At 36.4% G+C, this 27,866-nt stretch overlaps 1 protein-coding gene across 2 annotated transcripts in view; it reads left to right on the top strand.

The window, feature by feature from the left end:
• Positions 1–27,866, top strand: part of LOC142341612 (transient receptor potential cation channel subfamily A member 1-like) — a 99,671-nt gene that overhangs the window by 24,845 nt on the left and 46,960 nt on the right. For both annotated transcript variants that reach the window (XM_075392699.1, XM_075392698.1), the window contains exons 3-8: positions 66–231; positions 1,514–1,689; positions 7,501–7,608; positions 13,176–13,284; positions 13,792–13,889; positions 27,407–27,597. In XM_075392699.1, the coding sequence (XP_075248814.1) occupies positions 66–231; positions 1,514–1,689; positions 7,501–7,608; positions 13,176–13,284; positions 13,792–13,889; positions 27,407–27,597 (848 nt within the window). The remainder of the gene's footprint in view (positions 1–65; positions 232–1,513; positions 1,690–7,500; positions 7,609–13,175; positions 13,285–13,791; positions 13,890–27,406; positions 27,598–27,866) is intronic.

Raw genomic sequence — 27,866 nt, 5'->3', positions numbered from 1 at the left:
CAATTACATCAAGATCATGCAAATATCTGAAAGATTTGAGATTAAAATGAGACCTTCTCTTATAGGCTATGAAGAATGACAACCACTTGGAACTGCAGAAAGTGCTGGCTTGCAATTGTGAATTGGTCAGCTACCAGTACAAAGAAGCAAAGGGATCTCCGTATCTTGTTCACAAGGCGGCCATCTTGGACAGACCACACTGCTTTGATGTGCTCGTTCAACATGGCGCTTGTTAGTTACAACGGTTAAACAATCTACCCACCTCAGACAGCGCTTAATGTTTAATGAATCTCAACGGCTACTCGTTGAACTTACGATACCTAATAAAAAGACGTATTAGACTGTATTCAAATATTCATGGTATTGTTTTTGGAAGATATTCTCTTCCATTACAGATTATTATCGTTTCAATGAATGAGTTTTTTCCACAAAATTGTTTAACAGCCTCAAAGCGATAGCTGAGGCTATTATTCGACTTCTCTTGGTTTTTTACGACTCGAAGAGGAGTAGAAGTTTTCTTACGGGAAATACTATTTGTTCAAAGGGCTTTTTGACATAAAATTGAAAGCGAGTAAAATTGTCGTATGAACTAATTTTTGTGAGCAAGAGAAGTTTTTTATCATGCCCTGCGTTAGTCTTTGAAAAGTGTTTTTGAATGAATGCCGCATTTATCTAACCGTTTTTGGCCAATTTTGGCCGCATTTGGCTCAATTTCTCTCCGTGTAATTTGTTTTTTGTATAAATAGTTCTTGATCAATGTAGCTCTCCACAAATGATCGATGTCTAAAAGTTACGTAAAAATTGGCTGTTTTGTTTCTGTACTTTTTGTCCAAATTTTGTTTCGTTTTTCTAAAGTAAGTTAAGTATGCATAGTAACATCATTTTTCAGGTTTTTTTAAATGACAAACGGTTGCTGAATCTATTGATTTGAATATTTTTGCTAAATTTGAACACACTTTTGATATATACCCTTTTTATGACAAAACTGCCATACAAACCTGCCCAGAAAATTCTATTAAGTATAGAGATGGCCATTTGAACTTCTTCTATCTAAGCAAAACAATTTGGAACTGCTGTTTTGCCAATTTTTTTGCTTTAAACAAGCAAAAATGTTATGAAAACTCTAGTAGAAAATTGTGATTTATAGAAAAAGTTTTCTAGAAACTGATGGCAAACTCATAACCTGAACAAGTTGAAGAAACCTATTACAATTTCTTAAAAGTAATTTATCAGATTCGCAATTATTTTCTTTAAAAAAATCAAATTTACTGTTAACGTAAGTTGTGAACATTTAACTTTCTACTTGTGACAGAAAAACTGCCCCTTTGCGGAAGGTTTTCGGGAAGTTTTTTTGATTTTCTGAATTTGAGTAGGAATTATACAGAGTTTTTAACATTGTTATATATTTTTTTGCTCAAGATGGATTTTTTCTAAGTGCAGTTTCCAAAAAGTTTGTAAATCTATTTTTTTCTCTAAATGCGGTAACAAATTTCTTTTGAAAAATGTTGTTTAGCGGAGACGGTTTGTGGTACGGATGGGAACACAATCGTACACCATGCTGTGGCTCATGGATCCATCGCATTTCTGAAACACGTGCTCCAGTTCTTTCCCCTCGTGAACAAACCCAACTACCAGAACTTGGCAGCTATACACATTGCGGCCAAACTTGACAAACTCGAACTCATGAAGGTTAGATTAATTTAATAGATTAAATTTACTTTTTTCTCTTTTAATTTGTGACCTCCGCTTCATAACCATCTCTGCCAACAACTGCCGAGTGCCTTTTCTAAAACTTTATTCTTATGGATTTCATTTTTTTCGTCCCACTTTATTTAACCCCCCTTAAATCAACGTAATTTAACCACAAAATTTTGCTTCATAGAGCCCTTTCCCCAAACCCTACGCAATGTATCTCAAATTTTGAGTGCTAATCCTTAAACTCATTATCCGAAATGATAGAAATAATGGATGTCAATTGTAATATCAACTTAAGATCAAAAGTTCAAAGTTATTGTAAAGTTTAACTAACTAATGTTTAGATGATGAGATCAATACCTTGTTCTTGCACTCTTGTTTAGATAACTATTAATGACTAAATTGTTGAACGTTGTTCTCATCCCTGGTTTTAAGTGCTTTTATCGCGAGGAACCGTCCAGAAATGGATTCAGTTCCGGAGATTTCAATTTAGCAAACCATATTTGGTCAGTTTTAGGACTCCCGCAATAAATCGTGGTCCTAAGAAGAGATTCATATCTTCATTTATCTCATTGATATTGGGTATATATACGGACAATTTTTCAACTCTCAAATCTAAATCACCATCTTGATCTATTAATCGGATCTTTATATTCGTAAAGACCCGATTCGTGAATAATTAAATTCTAGTTAATAAATCATTCTCTCTAATTCACATATTCTTGAGAAGTTCATTCTTCTAACTTAGTTACAAACATTTGCATTTCTCCTGCAAAAATCCGTAACCCAACGCGAAACCTGGGTATACTTCACTTTGAATGTTCATCGTACCAAATATACAGGAATTGAAATGCGGGTGAAATGATAGATGTCTGAATTAATTGGGAGTTCTTTGATAAGAACTCAAAAGGCAGACACCATTTAGATGAGCATTTGGTGATATATCGCGATGATCAGAACTTAGAGTTTAACTTAAAATTTTGATATGAACAAAACTTTCTTTCGTGACGTTGGTGAAGTAAATTTATTGAATAATGGCTACCAAATAAGACCAAATTGATATTTCAAAGTTTTTCATACCATAAGTTTATCAGTGTGCATGAACCATAAAATTGAGCGATTAATTCGACCTTCCTACCGTCAGTGATGACCATAAACCAACTCGATGATCCTCCCTGTAGATACCAATGACACGATCTCAGGTTAGGAGAACAATGTACTAAGTGATGGAAACTATTACTTGACATATTCGGCAAGGGGGAAATTTTTTCATAATTTAGGTGTAAATTAACCATTGTCAGTTGATCTATATTTGGACGGTTCTGTAAATTTTCATAATGGTAGCCACTATGAATAACTGTGAATTTTTGTACTCTTAGGCCATTTAGAATTCAATTATTAAAATAGTAAAACTCCTTTTATTCGTGCTCGAGACCACGACAATGGCGTCCACTAACACCGACCGAACGTTACATTTTGGATCTGCATAATGCTGAATCCTGTTCTGCGGGCATTATGTTTTTTGTGACAAAATTTTGCACAGAGAAGAAAGAAGACAAACTCAACAACGAACGTACAATTTCGGAACTACATGCAACGAATCACTTTCTTAGTTTGTGCGGACAAGACGAACTTTTGAAATTTAGGAGCCTTATGAGCCTTAAAACATTACTAGAAACTATTTTTAAAGAGTTCACACTAGTAATTTAAAACTATTCTTCCCCCAGAGCAAGACTCATAGCGGCAGAAGGTGCTAAAGGTCTGTGCGCTATCCAAGGCGCTGGAGAATCCGACGATGATATTCTAGCTGGCCTAAGAAGAGACGCACGCTATTGTAGCTTCGAGACACCAATAACAGTGACCAACCCCGAGAAAGAGTTGGTAAAAAATAAAGTTTATCTCAGGTTTGAGAGACCCTGAGTCAAAGGAAAGATTATTAGACGGCATCAATACTAAGCCAACATTGACTCTTTCGAAAATAACAGGACTACATGTCAGAAGTCAAGCAATGGTTTTTCCGAGTTCCTCAACAGGTAATAAACCGGTTATAGTGAAGGAAGAAGTGGCATACAACTTCAAAAAGACCTTGAGAAAACCGAGTGAAAAGTTCACTAGCTGTAAAGGCTATGGTCACTTGTACAACAGATGTGGAGGTAAGCCACACAGTAGCAAGTCGAGTCCAGCTTTGAACAAGAATTGTAACACCTGTGAAAAAGTGGGGCAATTTGCAAAAATGTATAAGAGGAAAACTCAGCCCAGATCAGGTTAGTCAGACCAGCACAACAACTTCTGCGAGTAAGAGGATAAATTCTCTGGTCAAATATCTTCCGAAATGGAGATGGGAATGCACTGTACACGTTAAAACGTATTTAACATGTCAGCAACATGGGAGTACAAGGTAAAAAATCGTCAAATAATAATGCAAGTTGATACCAGTGCTGATACCACTGTGATATCATCGTTAATCTGGACTGAACTTGGTAGACCTCAGTTGGATGGCAAAATCAAACGTCTTGAGGCCTATGATGGTCATCAATTGACGTTTCTTCTGGGATCACTAACATGTGATGTTGAGTGAAACGGGAGTAGGTGTAGGCAACAACAACTTGCAGTGGTGCAATCCAACAAAGCATTTGGACTACTTGGGGGAGACATACTACCCCAAGAAGTCATCAACATGAAAAACTACATGCAGTCAAAGGACACAAAGCGCATGTGAAAATGATTCTGGGTTCACAGCCGACGTTCTGCAAGGCTGAAAAGATACCTCTACCTCTGCAAGACAAGGTCAAAGAGAAACTTGAGACGATGGTACGAGAGGGCATTCTGGTGCAAGTGCAACCTGATACGGTCAAAATTGCATCCGCAGCAGTTTGTCAACGGAAGAAAAACGGAGCTCTAGGCCTATGCGTGGACCTGAAAGTTCACGTAAACGGCAAAGTTATGGACGAGAATCGTCCATTCCCAGAATTGGAGACCAAATTCCATAATTTCCATGTGGCCTTACTCTGGCAAAATTGACTTATCAGAAGCAAAATATCAAAAGAAATTGGACGAGGATGCAAAAAAAATATGTACAATCACATTGCAACGATTGTTCAAATTGCGCAGGCTTCCTCATGGCTTGAAAATTTCTTTATTCATGTTCCAGAATTGCATCGAGTCAAATCTCAAAAGAATCAAGGGTGTTGTCATCTTTCAAGATGAGGTAATGGTATATGGAACAACAAAAGGAGCAATACCAGAAACGAATGCTTGCGGCCAAAGTCGACTAAATGAATAGAAGTTCACCATCAACGGAAACAAATCCATTTCAAAACCAATCTCAAGCCTTAGTTGTCTTGGTTACCCAGTTTTAAAGGAAGGAATAGCTTCCGATCCCAAACTTGTCGAGAAATTAAAAATGCAAAACCACTATCAATTAAGAAACAACTAGAGTTTTTTGTCGGCCTAGCAAGTTTTTATGGACGAATTATACCAGATATTGCCTTTGAAAAATGTTGCCTTTGAACGAAATTCGAAAAGCTGACGTCATTTGGGAAAAAGAAGTAATGAATGCTACCGAAAAAATAAAAAAATTATTTGTGTGCTAACCCACAATTCAGCCTTACAGCTTGATGAGAGAAGCAAGCAGACGCCTGGGAGAAAGCAATCGACAGAGTTCTCTCTCAGGAAAAACATCCTGTGATGTATGTCTCAGGGAAGTTTTCTCAAGCCAAACTCAATTACTTCAATATTGACCGAGAGGCACTTGCAATCGTCTTTGGGTTCACAAGATTGAAACCATTCTTGCTCGGAAGGAGATTCTGTGCAAACTGACGGCCAACTTCTCAAATTTTTCTTTTCACAGGACACGTAACTTCCTCAAACAGAATCACGAGATGGGATATAGCAGTGATGAGATTCGACTTCGAATTGAAACAAACAACCGGAGAGCAGATCCCCCATGCTGATGCTTTGAGCAGACTAAATTTTGATGACGACGACAATGATCGAGTCTGCTCTTCTCTCGACAGTATTTATTTTGTTCAATCCGACTTGGTTACCCAGTCAGACAACAGAACTGAAGAGGGATCGAATCGACTCTTCCAAAATGTCATCAATATTATTAAAAGCGGAAACTGGAAAAAGTGTTCAGAGGCAAAGAAAAGTTTCGAACAACAGAAAGACGCCCTTACTATCCACAGCGGAATCATCTTTCGATGAGTTGTGCCATTCATTCCACCCAAACTAAGAAATGTGGTGATACCCAATGCTCATGAGACGCACGCAGGCGAAATTTTAACGAAAACTGAAGTCTTAATGATAGCTTGTTGGCCCGGCATAAGTCAAGATGTTCTTCGATATGTTAGTAAATGTAAGCATTGCCAAGAACATGGCCTATCCTGGGGGAAAAGATATCTGATGCAGTGGCCAAAAGCAGAAGTTTGGGAAAGACTCCATACGGACTGGAGTTACGTTAAGGACCAAGGAAATATCTTAGTGATAATAGACGCGGGTTCAAGTTGGATGGAATTGTTCACTGCATGAAATAGAACTTCACAAACAGTGAAGGTGTAACTGAGTCAAATCTTCGAAAGATTAGGGATACCAAAAACTTTAGTATCAGACAATAGTCCCGAACTTTTATGCAGTGACTTAAAACAATGAGGTGAAACACAAGGGAAAAAGTGGAGTCACCCATCTACCATACAAGAGCAAATGCGAGCGGTCCAAACAGTGAAACGGGCCATTCGAGCCTGGAGTCCAAATCTGAATGTGTCGTTTGGCGCTTTCCTACAACGGGCTTTGACGACAAACCGGAACACTTCCAAGACGCGGGGCAAAACTCCAGTGGAACTGCTGCTAGGACAGAAAGAGAGACTTCCATCAGTCACTGACTTTGATTTATGTGAACCAGTCCTTTTATAATCAAGGAGACGAACACAAACAGTTCCAGCCACCTTCATTGGCAAAGGAATGTACAGTTCTTTCATGCAGCTTGAGAATTCAAACAATAGAGTGTTTGTTAGTGAGAACCAAATTGCACGACTGGAACGTGTTAACATCAAGACTGAATCCAATGATCAGCTATCTACTGACTCACAATCTGAGAGCAGTAGGGACAATATAGACGTGGCATAACCCAACTCCACTGAAGTAACTTCAGTAACTGAAGGAGAACAACATTCTGGGTCCACGAGAACTTCAAGCAGAAAAAAAACAACCAGAAACATTTGGAGATGCTATCCCTACGAAGATGCTTAAAACGGCTTAAAAAAGGAGGCAGGACGTGATATATAGCGAAGATCAGAACTTAGAGTTTAATATTAAATTTCGATATACGCAAAACTTTCTTACCTGATGTTCGTGAAGTAAATTTATTGAATAAAGGCTACCAAATTGAACTGAATCATTGCTTCAATTTTGTTCATACCACAAGTATATCAGTGTACATAAAACCATATTTTTAATTCGGCCTTCCCACCATCAGTGATGACCATAAACAAACTTGTTGATCCTCCCTGTAGAAAGCAATGACACGTTCTCAGGTTAGAAGAATAAAGTTGCTTAAAAGTATTTTAATTATTTTGAATGTGGTATTATTGGGTTCATAATACCTGCCGGAGATTTTCTGTTACCGGTGCGTTACTTGTTTTAAGAGAATCAAATACGAAAGCTCCAATTTAGCAGTTAAATTTGGTACGAGTTGTAAATAGGTGCCTCAATGTTTTTTTCAAAAACAATTGTAGTTTGTATTAACTTTTTGCCACCGAAAATTATATGTGGCTGCATGGAATATATCACTGCTGATTTTATTTTCAGGTGTTACTGGGTTGCACACGTGTTGATGTAGTCGCCAGGGGCGACAGAGGAAGAACGGCTCTTCATTACGCTTCGGAGATAGACGCCGTTGAAGTGGCCAAATTATTGGTTAGTCAGAAAATATATACCATTTTCTGAGTCATGTTATCATCAGTGCATATACATACTGAAGTAAAATTTGCGCTTAGAGGATAGATTTTTGTTGTTTAAACACAAGCTCAGGCAATCAATGAACTGCGTTGCAAAAACTGCAGCAGCTTTGTACGCATATTTATCATAATTTTTGCGTGGTCCCGGGTCGAGAAAAAAATGCAAAAATATGTAAGATAAGCGGTGATAAGTTAGTTTTTTCACCGCAAATTTCGTACATAATTTTGCGGTGAAATGCGGTGAATGCGGTGAAATTATGTAAGTTCACTACTAGACTAAGCGGTGATCTTACAAAAATTCACCACAATTCACCGCTAAAATTTGTAATTTCAGCGCTACCAGCCGATAAAGTTTTTTTTCACCGCTTTCACCGCCTGATTTATGTAATTTCACCGCATTCAACGCTTATCATACAAAGATTTCCGCATTAACCGCTTATCTTACATAATTTTGCGTTGAATGGCGGTGACACCTCGACCCGGGGTGCAATGATGGTATAGTCAGTCCCATAAAATTGCAACGCTATCGAACGTTTCAAAGGTCAACGTTCAAATTTAAAGCATGCAGAGATCAGTACTTCGTTGTTTGTTCATTCGCATGTCGGGAGTTTTTCAAACGTTCGCTTGCTTTGCAACTTTATGGGACTTACTATACCACGTGAATGTTTCAGACGCAAAAAGTGGTCATAGCCACCAAAAAAGAGCATTCATCCTCACAAAATGAACAGTCTGAGATGTGTAGAATGAAATAAAAAAAAGACAGCTGAGAATAGGCTACTGTTAATACAGATCAACAGCTTAATGCTTCAACACTGCGATTACGCAAACAAATTTAAAAAATGTAAATTTTCGTAGACCCAGATTTACTATTCATTTCTGGGCAAAAAAAGAATCACTGCTTTCTATCACACTATCATGTAACATTCAAGGGATAAATTTACTTTAAACCCTAGCCAATACAAATATTTACCATGCCCATTCCAACCTTTTATAAAACTGAGATCAGCTAATTTTTAGTAGCAGTTTTGTTCAAAAATTCATTTAAAATTTAGTTTTACTGATATCCATTTTAATCTTACTGAGGAGCTCATCATCATGATTATCGACGTACATTATTGAAGGAAAAATTGTCTTTGGTAACAGAACACAATTTTGCAATTTTATTTGCATAAAACTCTATATGTTTTTTTTAAAAACTGTCATTGTAATAAAAATTGTAGAGTGAAGCTCAACAGACCTCATTATAAGGGCTGTCCAGTGTAAAATACATTAATTGGAAGGCTTTTGTCAATTTTGGGAAGCTATCGAGGTCGAAAATTTAACGAACACTGAATCATTTTTTCAATGCATTAGTGTGTTTGGTTCAGTTTTATTTCATTTTTGACGATTTTATTGAAATATGCATTGTTTTTTTGACAAATTTAATTTTCAAGATCAAAAGGGCTGTTGAAAAATTGTATAGGCTATTTTTACAAAACAACAAGTATTGTTTTTTGATAATCTCTCCCTTTTTACCGTAAAAACTAGCGCAGCATATGGGCCGTTTTTAGCATATTTCCTCAGTAATTCCTCAAATTATTTCCCTGAAAACTGCTGGTACAATGATGTAAACAAATTTAAGGTTGCTATGTATTTTCACTCTGTAGTTCGACATTTCAGAATTGTAGTTTTGCTAGTTTGTATCAAAATTCCGCAATTTTGATTAAAGTTTAAATCTGGTTATCAAAGAATGGAGAATGTTCTCGAACGAAGTTATTTTATAAAGCAATTATTTTAAACTTGGTGGCCTTTTTATGCAAAATTTTGCCTGCCCGTTTCAATTTTTCAAGGGATTTTTGCAGCTTTGACTTTTTCGTTCTGCGCCATCTTTTTTTCACTTTAAATCTTATTAGTGGTATATAGTAACCTCTAATGACGTCTTTTTAAGCGCTCTTTAGTGAATTTATCTACGCCCCCCCTCTCCAATGAATTAGACTGTAATAAATTCAACATAGTCGTGTTCAAGAGCATTTCTTCCGACGTTAATGGTTTGTTTTGCAATACACATCTCATAGAAAAAAATTTAAGCAATGAAATCAATATCTGGCAGATTTTTTTCGTGTATGAAGAATTGCCTTCATATTGACCGAAGAATCTTAGAACAAAAATTGATCCCACGGAGTAACTTTTACTTTGCACGATAATTAAAATTACGCCGTTAGTGTCTAATAAAAAAGTCTGAAAAACTCTCATTTTCGTCAATTTTGAGCTTTTATAGTTTTTGTCGTCATGAAGAACTTAGTATAACCTCATTCAACCTTTTCATGCTTTGATAAAAAGTTCTATTACGTTTAAATGATTGTTGTCCTCATTTTAGACAGAAAATTTAACGCAGTGTTGTCAGAAGATGGCTATAAACCGCATTTGATTTTTTTAATAAACAAATTGCCTAATGTGCCACAAAAAGAATGTGTGCAATTGTTTTTAGTAAGGTTGCGCAATTTTTTGCATGCTAGAAAAAAAGCCATTAGCGTCTTATCTGTATTTTTCTCCTTTATTTTTTTCGTCAAGAATTACAGTTGCTGTTATTTAACACAATAACAAATCATCTTCTGTTTGTGGATTTCTTCTTTCTTCTGATTATTTTGTCGAATCTTTGGTCCACAAATTGTTGTTAACATTACCGTAACATTGAAAGAAAAGCAACAAAGTGGGATAAATTTTGGTTGAGTTCGCGTTAACTTGTAACTCTTCCGTAGTCTTACAAAAAACAGCACAATTTTTGATGACGCGCAAGTTTCTTCCCTTTCATTTTTTTTGTTCAAATTTTTGTTCAAAGTCTTTGATGTTAATAGATGTTGGTAAAAATCATCTAATTTTGCTAGTAGTTTGTTTTGGAAGATATCAAACGCAGAGGTAATGTTGTAATGCGTGCAATGAAACGCAGAGGTAATTTAGTAATGAGGTAATTTTGTAGAGGTAATGTCAATGCGTGCAGATGGATACCGGTCGGAGTTTGGAATAAATTTAACCGTTTAATTTATCTTTTTGACAAAGTTTTTCAGTTAATAAGAAAATATCATCAGGGCGCCATTTGTTTGATCGTATGGGGATCATTCACGCAAAAGCCGAATATCACTTCAAACATTTTTTGCTCTCTTAGCTCAAAAGTTTAAAAAATTTTTGAAGACCACAGTCCTGTCCTATTAACTCACTGAAGCTCAAAGAAAATTAGATACATTATTACACTGCAAAAACACTGAAAATAAATATCTGTTTTGTCGATTATCATCGTAAAAACTAGCTCCTGTTAAAATAAGAGGTGCTCAGATCATTGTTTCATAATATATTTATGGTTAATGGTTTCTGAAGAGTATATCTATCGGTTCTTTTTAGTGTGTAATTGCAACCATTTCACGCTATTTTGAACAACTTTAACTTCATTTTAGCTTTCTCAAGTACCTTAGAGAGCACATTGAGCGCACAATTTTTATTCCGCCGTTCTGACAATTTTGCAAAATATTAAATTCAATTTTTACAAAAAAAACTGAATTAATTTTGAGGTCACCAACCGAAGTCACAGGTTGAGGTCACAGATCGAAAGTCGATATGTCCAGACCAAAATGAACGCAGAAGGCGCGTCGTACGTTCAAAAATACACTGTCTGGAAAGAAAAATGAACGCACGATAGTCTGGGCATTCGCAATTTTGACGCACAAAATTCTGGATTGAGGCAAATTTGAACGCACGAAAGTCTGGATATAGAAAAGTTTAAAAGCACAAAGTTCATGACATAGGCAACTATAAACGCATGATAGTCTAAACATTGGCAACTTTGAACGCACGAAAAACTGGGCATAGGCAACTTTCAATGCACGAAAGTCTGGACATAGAAAAGTTTAAAAGCACAAAGATCAGGACATAGGCAACTATGAACGCATGATAGTCTAAACATAGGCAACTTTGAACGCACGAAAGTCTGGGCATAGGCAACTTTCAACGCACGAAAGTCTGGACATAGAAAAATTTAAAAGCACAAAGTTCAGGACATAGACAACTATGAACGCCTGATAGTCTGAACATAGGCAACTTTGAACGCACGAAAGTCTGGGCATAGGCAACTTTGAACGCACGAATGTCTGGACAGAGAAAAGTTTAAAAGCACAAAGTTCAGGACATAGGCAACTATGAACGCATGATAGCCTAAACATAGGCAACTTTGAACGCACGAAAGTCTGGGCATAGGCAACTTTCAACGCACGAAAGTCTGGACATAGAAAAGTTTAAAAGCACAAAGTTCAGGACTTAGTCAACTATGAACGCATGATAGTCTAAACATAGGCAACTTTGAACGCACGAAAGTCTGGACACAGGTAACTTTGAACTGACGATAATCTTAACATGGACGCTCAAAAAAACATTGTTTTTTGTGTGATCAAAAAAAAATTATTTTGATTTGAACAGCTCCCCCTAGCTCGACGAAACTCCAAAATTTTTTGGAAAACAAAATGTAATCGGAAACCTCTAAATTTAAGAATAAAAACCTATAAAAACCTAACTTTTTTCTAGGCAAGCCATAGCAAAAATTGAATTTGTTTTACACTCTAAGTTCACTGGGAATGATCCATATCAAGTCTGATCTGTTTCCAATAATTTTTTAACCGACTGAAAGATACTATATTTTACATTTTAGAATTCAATTATAGAATATAATTAGAAGTTAATTCGCTTATATAGATTTTCTGGATTATTTTCAAGGCTATACATTTTAAAATTTGTCTTGGATTCAGTCTCTAGTTGCACCAAGTGTACCCCGTACCAACTTCAGTTCATTTTGAACTGTGAATTGACCCACTGTAAAACCAATATTTTCAAAATGGTTACACTTATTCGAAGAAATTTTTTTCAAAGGGCAATAATTTTCCCTGTAGCAAGAAAGAGCGTTTCATACGTTAAAAAATATGTTCTCTGAATTTAGGGAACCCTTTGGTCTTCCTCTTCATTGGTTTTTTATTCCCCAAAAGAATTTCCGTTCGTCTGGTGAACGCACATAAACCTGGACGTAGGCAACTATAAGCACCGGAAAGTCTGGTCATTGATTTTTGAACGCACGATAGTTTGGAAATGAACGTACAAATTTTCATTTTTGGAGCTCATGGTTTTGGTTTGGAACGTACAAAAATCTGGAAATAAGAAATTTCGAACGCTCGAAATCCTGGACATAGGATCTTTTGAACCCCGATGGTCTTACATGAACGCACAAACCCCAACTTTTAATTTTGGAGCGCACGAATTTTGGTTTGGAACGCACAAAAGTCTGGACATGGTAATGTTTGAACGCACGAGGAACGCACGAAAATTTTTGAACGCACGAAAGTCTTGACATGAGTACTTTCCGTCTGGGACGGTCTTGGCACAGGCGTGTTTCGTCTGGGACGGTCTGGACATATCGACTTTCGGTCTTGCACCACAACCTGGGTAGCATTTGATTTTGTCCAGCCACGCTCGCGTTTTTGACATGTTTTGATATTAGTCTTCGCTGTTTAGCTGGACAATGGTGGCTACCCGTGCATAGCCTGCAACTCTGGATACTCTTCCGTTCATGTCTCTGTCCTCAATGGGTCCAGACGGGTTCTCAACGCCATCATAGAACACTGTTAGTGTAGCTACTAACATCTAGCCTGCATATCCGTCATTAATAATTAAGAGCAAACTATGGGAGTTCTTTCTTTTCATTAAAATCAAATCACCCCCCCCCCCCATGAAAATCAATAATTGTCAATATTTTCTAATTTTTCATTGTCAAATTCAAAATTTCAAATTGTTTTGAAATTTAGAATTACGAAATTTGCAATCGCGTTTCCGCCTCAATAAACTGGAAACTTCAGTCTCTCTTAACTTAAAAATCGTTGGAAAGCGTGTTCCTAGAAACCTGATCTTTCTATATTTGCGGAAAGAACTGAGGGAGCCTTGGATCAAACTCTGTTTCAATTGACACTCTCGAGAAGAAAAACTGAATTTAATAGATGTCAATTTAGCGCCCGTGAATGTTTACGTTATTCTTACAAAATTCAGCAAAATGCTAAAAAATACTATTCTTATATAGTACCGTTGTTCATTTGGCATTTTTACGGCTTGACCGTTTATTAATCGTGCGATATAGGTTCCAACTTCGGGTACACGAAAGAGATGGTGATGAACTTCTGTGACAAAAACCTGAGCACCCCTCTACACGTGGCAGTCAGCAATGGAGACGTTGAGGTTATTCACATATACCACTCATAGTCTAGTTATAAAATAATTATCGCATTTTAATTGCTCTCAAACCCAGTTCATAGCAATTATATTAGTCCTGTGGTCTTTTTTATGCGATTTTTCGTCTGACCCATTTTTTCCAAAACGGGATAAACAGATAGCGCCCAAAGGGCATTAAGTTCTTTTGGAGCCTTTCAGCAGGCCGTAAGGACGTGGTCTAGTGCAGCTAAAGACCCCCCCCCCCCCCCCCCACCGCTAATTTCTTTAATAAGGTTTTTGAATCCTTGCCAGCCATTTATTGATAACTAGACGTCATAACACAGTGTAAAAAACAGCTGATCGCTTTGTGAACAGGATGAATGTTAACAGGATTAAGGACACTGTAGCGCAACAACCCCGATGAGGCAGGACGAGTTTTGGCAAGTTTGAGACTGAAGTTGTTACAGCTCAAAAGATGTTAGAGAAAAAAAATAAATTACTTTTAGGAGATCCAACAGAGAATAAGAGAGTGAGGATTTAAACAAATATCCTATATATAGTCTGAAATATAAAAAAATATATTTACAGTTTACATTTATTAAAAGGTTAATGTATCAAAAATCAGGCGAATTTGGGGCGTATGAGTGGGCGTCATTTCATTATTACATGCAAAAATTTAGTTCACTTGAGATAGTTCACAAAAAGTTGCCTTTACCATTCAATATTAGTGCATAAATATTATTATTTGACAAACATAGAGTTCAAAAGTGATTCAATTTCATTTTCGAAATGGTTACATGCAGTTTTCGTTATAAATCTGGTAAGTTTGTTTTCTTTCTGAGTTTATTAATATGAGTTAAGTTTATAAGCACTAAGATATTTTCCAAGTTCTTTTCTGTGCTCCAATACCCCGACTCAGATTGTTGCCGCTAGGAAAGAATCTGGGCTCGATCAATCGTTGATCTCGATGTTGTTCTACTTTCTGCTGTTACCATGATTTTGTCAGAAGATCTGCTGCCTTTTCATCTGTTGGCCTGTAGATCAATTTGATTGATTTGTCATCAACTCGTTCTCGGACAAAATGATATTTCGTGTCGATGTGCTTTGATCGTTTGTGAAGCACCGGGTTAGTTGCAAGCTTAATGCAATTCTACTTGTCCTCCCCTATGGTTGTGGGCTCACACTGTTGGTACCCCAGTTCTCCAAGAAGACCACGCAAGAAGATGGCCTCTTGAACTGCGCCAGCTAAACCCCGGTATTCTGCCTCACAAGATGAGAGTGACACTGTCGGTTGCTTCTTGAGTTGCCAACTGACCTATCCCCTACTGTCTCACAGCTTGAAATAGTATCCTGCGGTCGATCGTCTATCATTCACGTCTCCACTCCAGTGCGCATCTGTTTCGCCAACTAAAGTGCTGTTGCTGGCTGATGGGAAAGACTCTAAGAGATTTAGTATGTTGTAGGTATCCCAACACGCGCTTGCCAGTACTGAAATGCTCAACAGTTCGGTCATTCATGAGGCGTGACAAAATGTTTGTGATCTCGTGATATCTGGTCTAGTTTGCTTAGCTAGGTAGAGTAATGAACCTTTTAGACTTCTAAACTCATGTGAATCTAATCTTACTGATTCTTCTTTAGCTACTTCAAGTATTAGCTTATTTTCTGCTGGTGTTTTCCTTGGTTTGCACTCTTGCATATTGAACTGTTCTGAATTTTTTTGAGTGTACTTTTCTTGATCTAAAGTTATTCCTTTTTCTGTTTTCAAAATTCGCATTCTAAGCAATCATTCAACATCTGTTCTGTCATCCTTTTTAAACTATGATTCTATTGTGTTTATCATTTTGCCGATCTCGGTTGGTTTGACAATTTCCAGCTGTGACTAAGTAATGAACCCAGGTTAGAACAACCAATTTTTCATCTTCTTTATTTAATCTTTATTCTAATTCTCCGAACTAGAGAAGTTGAGATCTCTCAATTTTTGGATGCTTGCTTCAGTCCATATATTGGTTTCTTTAGCTTACAAACTAACTCGTTGCCATTGCTGTCTAACTTTTCAAAACCTTTTGTTTGCTCTAGATAGACTTCTTTTTCTATCTTAGGATGTAATTAAGCTGCTTTTACATCAATTTGTTTCGAAAAGAATTTTTCGATAGCTGATAAAGCTAGTAGGATTTCAGTAGTAGTTTCAGATTTGCTTGTGGGAGCAAGGGTATCCGAAAATAAAGTTCCCTTAATCTCCTTAAAATTTTTTGCTACATAACGCGCTTTAAATTTATCGATATTTCCGTTCGAGTCAGGTTTAATTTTGTACATCGAATTAATAGCGTTTTCAAAATGTTCAGGCTCGAAGAAATTTTTTTTTATTGTGCTTTGAACAGCATAAGATTAGCTTTTACCAAAGCATTCCGGAGGTGCTCTAGACCTATCTCTTCGCTCAAGTTCTTTATTTTGTGCTGCTTTCTTTCTCAATCCTTTCATATGATCGCACTCTGACCAAAGTTGCATGGTCTTTTGGTCTCCTGAGGTAATTGCTATTTGACCTCGTTTTCCTATCTGTTGCTGTCTTGAGGGTGCTGTTTGCTTTTTGACAGGTACTGGAATTTTTGAAGTCTTTCTTTTTTTTATGTGTTTCACGGCGATTTTGGATTAAACTGTAAACTGATTTTTGATTTTCGTTTGACGCTGGGACTTGGTTTTTCTTGTTTAGTTTCTTGTTCAACATCAGTTCCTGTACTGTTTTCACTTTCCTGAACACTCTCTGTTTCAGTTGTTTCCACCTCTGAACTTAACTCACTTGAGTTGCTTGTATCCTGAAGTTCTCCACTTACTTCGTCTAAGTTTAGATATAGAAGTATGTCTCCTATATCTTCGGTCTCATTATGAAAACCTGGTAGATTGTTCTAGAAATATGAAGTTTCTAGAAATCAAAATTTGCCTAGTTTTTTTGTTTTGCCACAAATAAGCTGTTGTGTTATCAGAGTAACCAATGAACAGGCACTTTGCTGCTTTTGGATCAAACTTTGATTTTTACTGGCATCACGATTTTTCGAAGAGGCTATACAACCAAATATTTATAGATGGCCACTTCTCGGTTCGCAACCGAAAAAAATTTTGAAGGCTGACTATGTATTTTTGACTTTGACAACTAATTTTCTAGAATAACATGCTGTATCTACAGCTCGAACCCAATAGCTTTTTGGCAATTTTGAATCTATTAGAAGGCATCTCGCAGCCTCTACTACTGTTCTATTAAAACGTTCTGCAAAACCATTTTGGTCGGGTGTTTCAAAAGCTGTGATTTCACGGGCTGTTTTTTTGCTTATGCAATATTTTTTATAGGCTTCGTTTTTGTATTCTGTTCCTTCATAAGTCCGCAAAATTTTTGGTTGGCCATATTGTGCAAAACACATTTTGAAAGTTTGCAATGCTTGCGTTTTGTATTCCATAAATTTTGCAACTGAATTCATCTATGAAACTAATTGCTTATCTGTTGCCAACTATACTTGAAGGACTCACTGGTCCAATAACGTCAAAGTAAACTCTTTCTAGTTATTGAGTTGCTTTGTTGTCGCTCACTTTTGAAACAGGATTTCTCAAAACTTTTCCCAAAGCACAAGTTTCACAAAAATCTGAAGCTTGGGAAACTTCATCTGTTGTATTTGCTACTTCTCAAAAGTTCAAATTTCCAAGTCTTTTGTACCAAAGTTTTGCTCGACATGTGCCCTCACTTATGTTTGAAATGTGGTGCTTATTTTCTTTACCTTATGGTGGGAAGAACAATTTGACTCTTTTTATTAGCTTGAAGATTTCTTTGCTTCTGAAATTTAGCACTGACCTAGCTTTTGTGTGAAATATTTCGTGTTGCTTTTGAACTAAACTTGAAAATGAAAATAATTTGATTTGTACTCTGGTACATGCAAAACTTTTTCAAAAGTCGTTTTATGTGGCACATCTTTAGTGTCTCGTGCTTCTACATCTACATTTACTGTTCCTTCAACTTTTTTCTTCCCTCCATTTGGATTGCTAAATGTGGTTTATAGTTTTTGATAATGTTTCAACCAAGTTTTATCTATCATCTTGTGATCAGTGCTGCCTGAATATACTACTAAATCGGCTTTTGAAACTTCAAATAAGCGTTCAGCGCTTAAACTAGATGCTAAGCATTTATGACTTTTTTCATCAAGTTTGCACGTGCTAGATGGCCTTTAGCCTTGCATATACTACATACAGTGTTGTCTTTTTTTAACAACTAGCTGCTAAATGTCCAGGTTTGTTACATACAAAACACAATATAGGGCTTTTGGAACTACTAGGCTTAGAAAAAGTCTTCCTAAGATGTGATTTGAAAGAACACTGTATACCCATTTCATGAGAAGCACTCTCTGCTGACATCGTAACGTGCTAATCTTCCTCCACATCATCTCTCTGTCTGCGGCTCTCCTCGAAGTTGGTGAGACGCTTCCTCAGTTGTACCAAGTATCCTGTGGTGGATCGTCTACCGAACTAGAGAAGTTGAGATCTCCTGATACCAATTTTTGGATGCTTGCTTCAGTCCATATATTGGTTTCTTTAGCTTACAAACTAACTGGTTGCAATTGCTGTCTAACTTTTCAAAACCTTTTGTTTGCTCTAGATAGACTTCTTTGTCTATCTTAGGATGTAATTAAGCTGCTTTTACATCAATTTGTTTTTAAAAAAAATTTTTGATAGCTGATAAAGCTAGTAGGATTTCAGTGTGGTTTCAGGTTTGCTTGTGGGAGCAAAGGTATCCGAAAATTCAACTCCCTTAATCTCTTTAAAACTTTTTGCTACATAACGCGCATTAAACTTATCGATATTTCCGTTTGAATCATGTTTTATTTTGTACATCGAACTAATAGCGTTTCCAAAATTTTCAGGCTCGATGAAAATTTTTGATATTGTGCTTTGAACAACATAAGATTAGCTTTTATCAAAGCGTTCCGGATGTGCTCTAGACCTATCACTTCGCTCAAGTTCTTTATCTTGTGCTGCTTTCTTTCTCAATCCTTTCATTTGATCGCACTCTGACCAAAATTGCATGATCTTTTAGTCTCCTGAGTGAATTTCTATTTGACCTCGTTTACCTATCTTTTGCTGTCTTGAGGGTGGTTTTACATTTTTTTGTTGTGAGTTTTCGACAGGTACTGGAATTTTTGAAGTCTTTCTTTCTGTGTTTTTTTGTGTTTCACGGCGATTTTTGAATAATCTGTGAATTAATTTGTGATTTTGGTTTGACGCTAGGACTTGGTTCTTCTTGTTTAGTTTCTTGTTCAACAGCAGCTCCTGTATTGTTTTCACTTTCCTGAACACTCTTTGTTTCAGTTGATACAACCTCTGAACTTAACTCACTTGAGTTGCTTGTATCCTGATATTCTTCACTTACTTCGTCTAGGTTTAGATATAGAAAGCTGTCTCCTGGTCTCATTGCGATATCTTTGGTCTCACTATGACAAACTGGTAGATTGTTTTAGAAATATGAAGTTTATAGAAATGCAAATTTGCCTAGTTTTTATGTTTTGCCACAAATAAGCTGTTGTGTTATCAGAGTAGCCAATGAACAGGCACTTTGCTGCTTTTGGATCAAACATTGATTTTTACTGGTATCAGGGGTTTTTTCGAATAGGCTATACAACCAAATATTTTTAGAGGGCCATTTCTCGGTTCGCAACCAAAAAAATTTTTGAAGGCTAACTTTGTATTTTTGACTTTGACAACTAATTTTCTAGAATAACATGCTGTATCTACAGCTCGAACCCAATACCTTTTGGGCAATTTTGAATCTATTAGAAGGTATCTCGCAGCCTCTACTACTGTTCTGTTAAAGCGTTCTGCAAAACCATTTTGGTCGAGTGTTTCAGAAACTGTGATTTCACGAGCTATTTTTTCGCTTATGCAATATTTTTTACAGGCTTCGTTTTTGTATTCTGTTCCTTCATAAGTTCTCCAAATTTTTGGTGGGCCATATCGGGCAAAACACTTTTTGAAAGTTTGCAATGCTTGCGTTTTGTATTTCATAAATTTTGCAACTGAGTTCATCTATGAAACTAATTGCTTATCTGTTGCCAACTATGCTTGGACTCACTTGGACTCATGAAGGACTCACTGGTCCAATAACGTCAACGTAAACTCTTTCTAGTTTTTGAGTTGCTTTGTTGTCGCTCACTTTTGAACAAGGATTTTTCAAAATTTTTCCCAAAGCACAAGTTTCACAAAAATCTGAAGCTTGGGAAACTTCATCTGTTGTATTTGCTACTTCTCAAAAGTTCAAATTTCCAAGTCTTTTGTACCAAAGTTTTGCTCGACATGTGCCCCCACTTATGTTTGAAAAGTGGTGCTTATTTTCTTTTCCTTATGGTGAGAAGAACAATTTACTCTTCTTATGAGCTTGAAGATTTCCTTGCTTCTGAATTTTAGCACTGACCTAGCTTTTGTGTGAAAAATTTTTTTGTTGCTTTTGAACTAAACTTGAAAATGAAAATAAATTTGTTTTGTACTCTGGTACATGCAGAACTGTTTCAAAAGTCGTTTTATGTAGCACATCTTTAGTGTCTCGTGCTTCCACATCTACATTTACTATTTCTTCAACTTTTTTCATACCTCCATCTGGATTGCTAACTGTCGTTTATAGTTTATGATAATGATTCAACCAAGTTTTATCTGTCATCTTGTAATCACTGCTGCTTGAATACACTACTAAATCGGTTTTTATACTTCAAATGAGCATTCAGCGCTTAAACTAGATGCTAACCCTTTATGACTTTTTTCTTGATGTTTGCACTTGCTAGATGGCCTTTAGCCTTGCATATACTACATACAGTATTGTCTTTTTTAACAACTAGCTGCTAAATGTCCAGGTTTGTTACATACAAAACACAAAATACAATATAGGGCTTTTGGAACTACTAGGCTTAGAAAAAGTCTTCCTAGGATGCAATTTGAAAGAACACTGTATACGCATTTTATGAGAAGCACTCTCTGCTGACATCGCAACGTGCTAATCTTCCTCCACATCATCTCTCTCTGTCTGCGGCTCTCCTCGAAGTTGGTGAGACGCTTCCTCAGTTGTACCAAGTATCCTGTGGTGGATCGTCTACCGAACTAGAGAAGTTGAGAGCTCCTGATACCAATTATTGGATGCTTGCTTCAGTCCACATATTGGTTTTTTAGCTTACAAACTAACTGGCTGCCATTGCTGTCTAACTTTTCAAACCGTTTTGGTTGCTCTAGATAGACTTCTTTGACTATCTTGGGATGTAATTAAGCTGCTTTTACATCAATTTGTTTTATAAAGAATTTTTCGATAGCTGATAAAGCTAGTAGGATTTCAGTAGTAGTTTCAGGTTTGCTTGTGGGAGCAAAGGTTTCCGGAAATTCAATTCCCTTAATCTCTTTAAAACTTTTTGCTACATAACGCGCATTAAACTTATCGATATTTCCGTTTGAATCATGTTTAATTTTGTACATCGCATTAATAGCGTTTTCTAAATTTTCAGGCTCGATGAAAATTTTTGTTATTGTGCTTTGAACAGCATGAGATTAGATTTAACAAAGCGTTCCGGAGGTGCTCTAGACCTATCACTTCGCTCAAGTTCTTTATCTTGTGCTGCTTTCTTTCTCAATCCTTTCATTTGATCGAACTCTGACCAGAGCTGCATGGTCTTTTGGTCTCCTGAGGGTATTGCTCTTCGACCTCGTTTACCTATCATTTGCTGTCGTGAGGGTGGTTTTACATTTTTTTGTTGTGAGTTTTTGGCAGGTACTGGAATTTTTGAAGGCTTTCTTTCTGTGTTTTTATGTTGTTTCACGGCGATTTTGGATTAAACTGTAAATTAATTTTTGATTTTGGTTTGACGCTTGGAGTTGGTTCTTCTTGTTTTTTTTCTTGTTCAACATCAATTCCTGTATTTTTTCACTTTCCTGAACACTCTCTGTTTCAGTTGTTTCAACCTCTGAACTTAACTCACTTGAGTTGCTTGTATCCTGAAATTCTTCACTTACTTCGTCTAACTTTAGATATAGAAAGCTGTCTCCTTTATCTTCGGTCTCTATATGAAAACCTGGTAGATTATTTTAGAAATATGAAGTTTCTAGAATTGAAATTTTGCCTAGTTTTTATGTTCTGCCACAAATAATCTGTTGTGTTATCAGAGAAACCAATGAACAGGCACTTTGCTGCTTTTGGATCAAACTTTGATTTTTACTGGCATCACGATTTTTCGAAGAGGCTATACAACCAAATATTTATAGATGGCCACTTCTCGGTTCTCAACCAAAAAAATTTTGAAGGCTGACTTTGTATTTTTGACTTTGAAAACTAAATTTTTAGAATAACATGCTCTATCTACAGCTCGAACCCAATAGCTTTTTGGCAATTTTGAATCTATTAGAAGGTATCACGAGCTATTTTTTTGCTTGTGCTTTATTTTTTAAAGGCTTTGTTTCTGTGTTCTGTTCCTTCATAAGTTCGCAAAAATCTTGGTCGGCCATATTGAGCAACACATTTTTTGAAAGTTTGTAATGATTGTGTTTTGTTTTTCATAAATTTTGCAACTGAATTCATCTATGAAACTAATTGCTTATCTGTTTCCAACTATACTTGAAGGACTCACTGGTCCAATAACGTCAAAGTAAACTCTTTCTAGTTTTTGAGTTGCTTGGTTGTCGCTCACTTTTGAAACAGGATTTCTCGAAATTTTTCCCAAAGCACAAGTTTCACAAAAATCTGAAGCTTGGGAAACTTCATCTGTTGTATTTGCTACTTCTCAAAAGTTCAAATTTCCAAGTCTTTTGTACCAAAGTTTTGCTCGACATGTGCCCCCACTTATGTTTGAAAAGTGGTGCTTATTTTCTTTTCCTTATGGTGAGAAGAACAATGTACTCTTCTTATGAGCTTGAAGATTTCCTTGCTTCTGAATTTTAGCACTGACCTAGCTTTTGTGTGAAAAATTTTGTGTTGCTTTTGAACTAAACTTGAAAATGAAAATAAATTTGTTTTGTACTCTGGTACATGCAGAACTGTTTCAAAAGTCGTTTTATGTAGCACATCTTTAGTGTCTCGTGCTTCCACATCTACATTTACTATTTCTTCAACTTTTTTCATACCTCCATCTGGATTGCTAACTGTCGTTTATAGTTTATGATAATGATTCAACCAAGTTTTATCTGTCATCTTGTAATCAATGCTGCTTGAATACACTACTAAATCGGTTTTTATACTTCAAATGAGCATTCAGCGCTTAAACTAGATGCTAACCCTTTATGACTTTTTTCTTGATGTTTGCACTTGCTAGATGGCCTTTAGCCTTGCATATACTACATAGAGTGTTGTCTTTTTTTAACAACTAGCTGCTAAATGTCCAGGTTTGTTACATACAAAACACAATATAGGGCTTTTGGAACTAGTAGGCTTAGAAAAAGTCTTCCTAGGATGTGATTTGAAAGAACACTGTATACTCAATTCATGAGAAGCACTCTCTGCTGACATCGCAACGTGCTAATCTTCCTCCACATCATCTCTCTGTCTGCGGTTCTCCTCGAAGTTGGTGAGACGCTTCCTCAGTTCCACAAAGTTGTCTGCAGGATTGAAGCCCTACTGCACCACAACATCCTCCTATCGTTGTGGAAGGCCGTTCAATCCCATTGCGCATTAAACAGCGTCCCAGAAAGCTCCTCACCAGCATGATGCAAGCGGGTGACCAAAATATGCGCTCTGATGAAGTACTGGTGTATGGCTTCGTCCTCTCGAAGTTGTATTCTGGCCAACTGCCTCATCAGACTTATCAATGTGGTAATCTCTTCGCTTCTGAACCGTTGCTTGAGAAGTTACCCGGCTTTTTGTCCTTCTCCGAGACCCTTGCTGTTCACCTCGAATTGCTATTACACCTCGTTAGCCTATCATTTGCTGTCTTGAGAGTGTTTTTACATTTTTTTGTTGTGAGTTTTTGACAGGCACTGGTATTTTTGTAGGCTTTCTTTCTGTGTTTTTATGTGTTTCACGGCGATTTTGGATTAAACTGTAAACTAATTTTTGATTTTGGTTTGACGCTATGACTTGGTTTTTCTTGTTTAGTTTCTTGTTCAACATCAGTTCCTCTACTGTTTTCATTTTCCGGAACACTCTCTGTTTCAGTTGTTTCAACCTCTGAATTTAACTCACTTGAGTTGCTTGTATCCTGAAGTTCTTCACTTACTTCGTCTAAGTTTAGATATAGAAAGCTGTCTCCTATATCTTCGGTCTCATTATGAAAACCTGGTAGATTGTTTTAGAAATATGAAGTTTCTAGAATTGAAATTTTGCCTAGTTTTTATGTTCTGCTAAAAATAATCTGTTGTGTTATCAGAGAAACCAATAAACAGGCACTTTGCTGCTTTTGGATCAAACTTTGATTTTTACTGGCATCACGATTTTTCGAATAGGCTATACAACCAAATATTTATAGATGGCCACTTCTCGGTTCTCAACCAAAAAAATTATGAAGGCTGACTTTGTATTTTTGACTTTGAAAACTAAATTTCTAGAATAACATGCTCTATCTACAGCTCGAACCCAATAGCTTTTTGGCAATTTTGAATCTATTAGAAGGTATCACGAGCTATTTCTTTGCTTATGCTATATTTTTTCAAGTCTTTGTTTTTGTATTCTGTTCCTTCATAAGTTTGCAAAATTTTTGGTCGGCCATATTGAGCTTTTTGAAATTTGCAATGCTTGGATTTTGTATTTCATAAATTTTGCAACTGAATTCATCTATGAAACTAATTGCTTATCTGTTTCCAAATATACTTGAGTTTTTGACAGGTACTGCAATTTTTGAAGGCCTTCTTTCTGTGTTTTTATGTGTTTCACGGCGATTTTGGATTAAACTGTAAACTGATTTTTGATTTTGGTTTGACGCTGGGACTTGGTTTTTCTTGTTTAGTTTCTTGTTCAACATCAGTTCCTGTACTGTTTTCACTTTCCTGAACAGTCTCTGTTTCAGTTGTTTCCACCTCTGAACTTAACTCACTTGAGTGTCTTGTATCCTGAAGTTCTTCACTTACTTCGTCTAAGTTTAGATATAGAAGGTTGTCTCCTATATCTTTGGTCTCATTATGAAAACCTGGTAGATTGTTCTAGAAATGTGAAGTTTCTAGAAATGAAAATTTGCCTAGTTTTTATGTTTTGCCACAAATAAGCTGTTGTGTTATCAGAGTAACCAATGAACAGGCACTTTGCTGTAAACTGTAAACTAATTTTTGATTTTGGTTTGACGCTAGGACTTGGTTTTTCTTGTTTAGTTTTTTGTTCAACATCAGTTCCTGTACTGTTTTCATTTTCTTGAACACTCTCTGTTGAAAATGCTAAAAAATACTATTCTTCTATAGTACCGTTGTTGCTTTGGCATTTTTACGGCTTGACCGTTTATTAATCGTGCGATATCATCTCGTTCTCGGACAAAATGACATTTCGTGTCGATGTGCTTTGATCGTTTGTGAAGCACCGGGTTAGTTGCAAGCTTTATGCAACTCTGGTTGTCCTCCCCTATGATTGTGGGCTCACACTATTCGTACCCTGCTCTTTTTTCGTAGTTAGTTTCTTGTTTTTAGCTCATGTTTTAGTTTCTAAGCTCTACGATAATTTGTATGTTCTTTTTTGTGCTCCAATAATCAAAGTCCAGAAAGTCCTCCCATAGTCCAGAAATTGTTGTTTTTAAGCCTAATAGAATTGTCGGTTGGTTGGGATTTAGTTCAAATAAAAATAACAAAAGCCTTTACATTTTTTTTTGATATCCCAGACTTTTTCGTTGTTTAAACGTAGGAAATTGTCAGAATGCTCTTTTCAAACGTAAGAAACCGCCAGTATGTTTGGTTTTAAAAGAAAGAAACCGTCGGTATGTTCGGTTTCAAATCACAAGAAATCATATCAAAATTCCTTGATTTTGAATTAATCCACAGAATTCACAGAAATGTTAAACAATTATGCTACCCATTTGATTTTAAAAACAAAGAAATGATTTAGATTTTCGTGCTAAAGGAGATTTTTCATTAAATTCGCAAATTGTCAATAACTCATCTCAATTAAGTACAATTGAAATTCCTGAAAAAAACGGTATTATAATGTTTGATTACATCATAAATAAAAAAAGTGAAATTTTCAAAAAGAAAATTAAAAAAGGGAATAAACCACCAATTTTTTCCAACAGAACATACCGAAACTTGCATAACCAAACATAACAAAGCTTTTTTTTGTTCGAAGCCAAACATACCCACATTTTCTCACGTTTTCAAACGAATTTGCCGAACAAACCGAGCATAGAGACGAATTCTTACGTCCTTTATATTCTGTCTTCAGGACTACAGGGTCACGAAATTAAATAACGGCGAGACTGCAGCCATGTTTGCAGTACGTAACGTCAGTGGCCCGCGCAGCCAGTCAACATCTACACTCCTTATATAGACCTAAATTTGAAAAAAAAAGTATATTTTCTCGACACTTAGAAATTCTTCATTTTTCTGTACTTTTGAACCACAAACACTGCTGTAGCGATAAAAAACAGTTGCACTACAAATTGTTGATAAACTTTTTCAGGCTCGATTAACAGTAGAATATTTTTAAAAGCAGGTCGACGCAGTTTCCTATATATTGAATTGTTCAATTTTTTGCTCCTCTATCTCAAAAAGTTATTAAATGTCTCTTTATATTACTCGTGGAAAAGTATTTCCAATTATATTTTTTTGAAGGAGAACATAGTGTTGAGGAGAGATTCGGTATTTTTTGTTGGAAATGACTTCAAAATATGCAAATATTTGAATTTGAAAAGGATCTTTGTTCAGCACTACTAGCTTCTGTACTTTTAAACAACTATTGTCGCTCCATATCTGTTAGCGCTCTAAGGCAACTAAGAGAAGGCTTTAAAAATGGGTGACTGTTGCATCGCCACTTTTTAACCGTAGCGATAATGATGTCGCGTAAACTCAATGTTTAACAAATAAATCAATGGCGTAAGATGTGCAACTGCTGTTGTCGCTACAGGGAATTGATTAAAGAAGGCTGTAGTCGCCCTGTCGAAGTTTATCAATAATTCGAGTTCAACTCAGTGTTCGATAACTTCTTGATGGCAATAGCAATCTTTTTAAAATATTCTTTATAGCTCGATATATTTTCTAGCTGCAATATTTTGACCAATTAATCATCAACTTGAGCATCGTTTGTCAATACATTTCAAGTAGAGCATTTTTGCTTAAAAATATGAGTCGCCTAAAGTTGATTCTGTCCCACAAGCCCTCAAGTTATCGAGAAACAGTCTTGAAATAGACAATCTGCGGCAAATAACGTCTTTCGCGGATGATTTTGGTCGAAAACTTTTTTTGTCTGAATTCAAGAGGGCAACTGGGATCAAATAAATCAGGGTTTTAGTCGAAAATCTAATATCATTACTTCCTTGAAAAAGTTAAATTTTCCAAAAAAAACAGTTTAAGAACCGAAAAAGGAATAGAAATGATTGAAAGGTAATAAGTGGCTTAGTGCATGAATTGAAACGTTTCAGTCTGTGAAAATGTGTTTGGAGTTTGGGTCCAAGATAGACGGGCGGATGGAGGACGATTCCACCTCAATCCACTTGGCTGCTGCTCTTGGGCATGACAAGATCCTGCGACACGTGATTGAGGTATCCAAGGGTGAGGATGTGGAATGTGTCTTTAACAGTCAGGACTTCCAGGGACTCACTCCCCTTCACAGGTAATTGCCATTCGAGAGCGCCAATATACAGCTGCACCAACAGTTGCGGGGGTGCCTATACGTTTTTCTCTGGATCCGAGGTCCAAAGGCTTAAGGTTCCAACATCCTAAGAACAAAAACGATCTAGAATGGTCGCCGAATCATAAGTCAAAAAAACATCCAACAGTTAAACGACTGAAAGTCAAATGACGCTATGAAAACAGATTTTGGTCTCAGAGTTTCGTTTTCGACCCGCAGCTATTGATTTCAAGCTCACGTATAAGCTCACG

The sequence above is a fragment of the Convolutriloba macropyga genome, chromosome 6, assembly GCF_964194025.1.
Source record: "Convolutriloba macropyga chromosome 6, txConMacr16.3, whole genome shotgun sequence".
Taxonomy (NCBI): domain Eukaryota; kingdom Metazoa; phylum Xenacoelomorpha; order Acoela; family Convolutidae; genus Convolutriloba; species Convolutriloba macropyga.
Note: the sequence above shows the minus strand (reverse complement) of the source record. Positions and strands in the feature narration are given on the sequence as shown.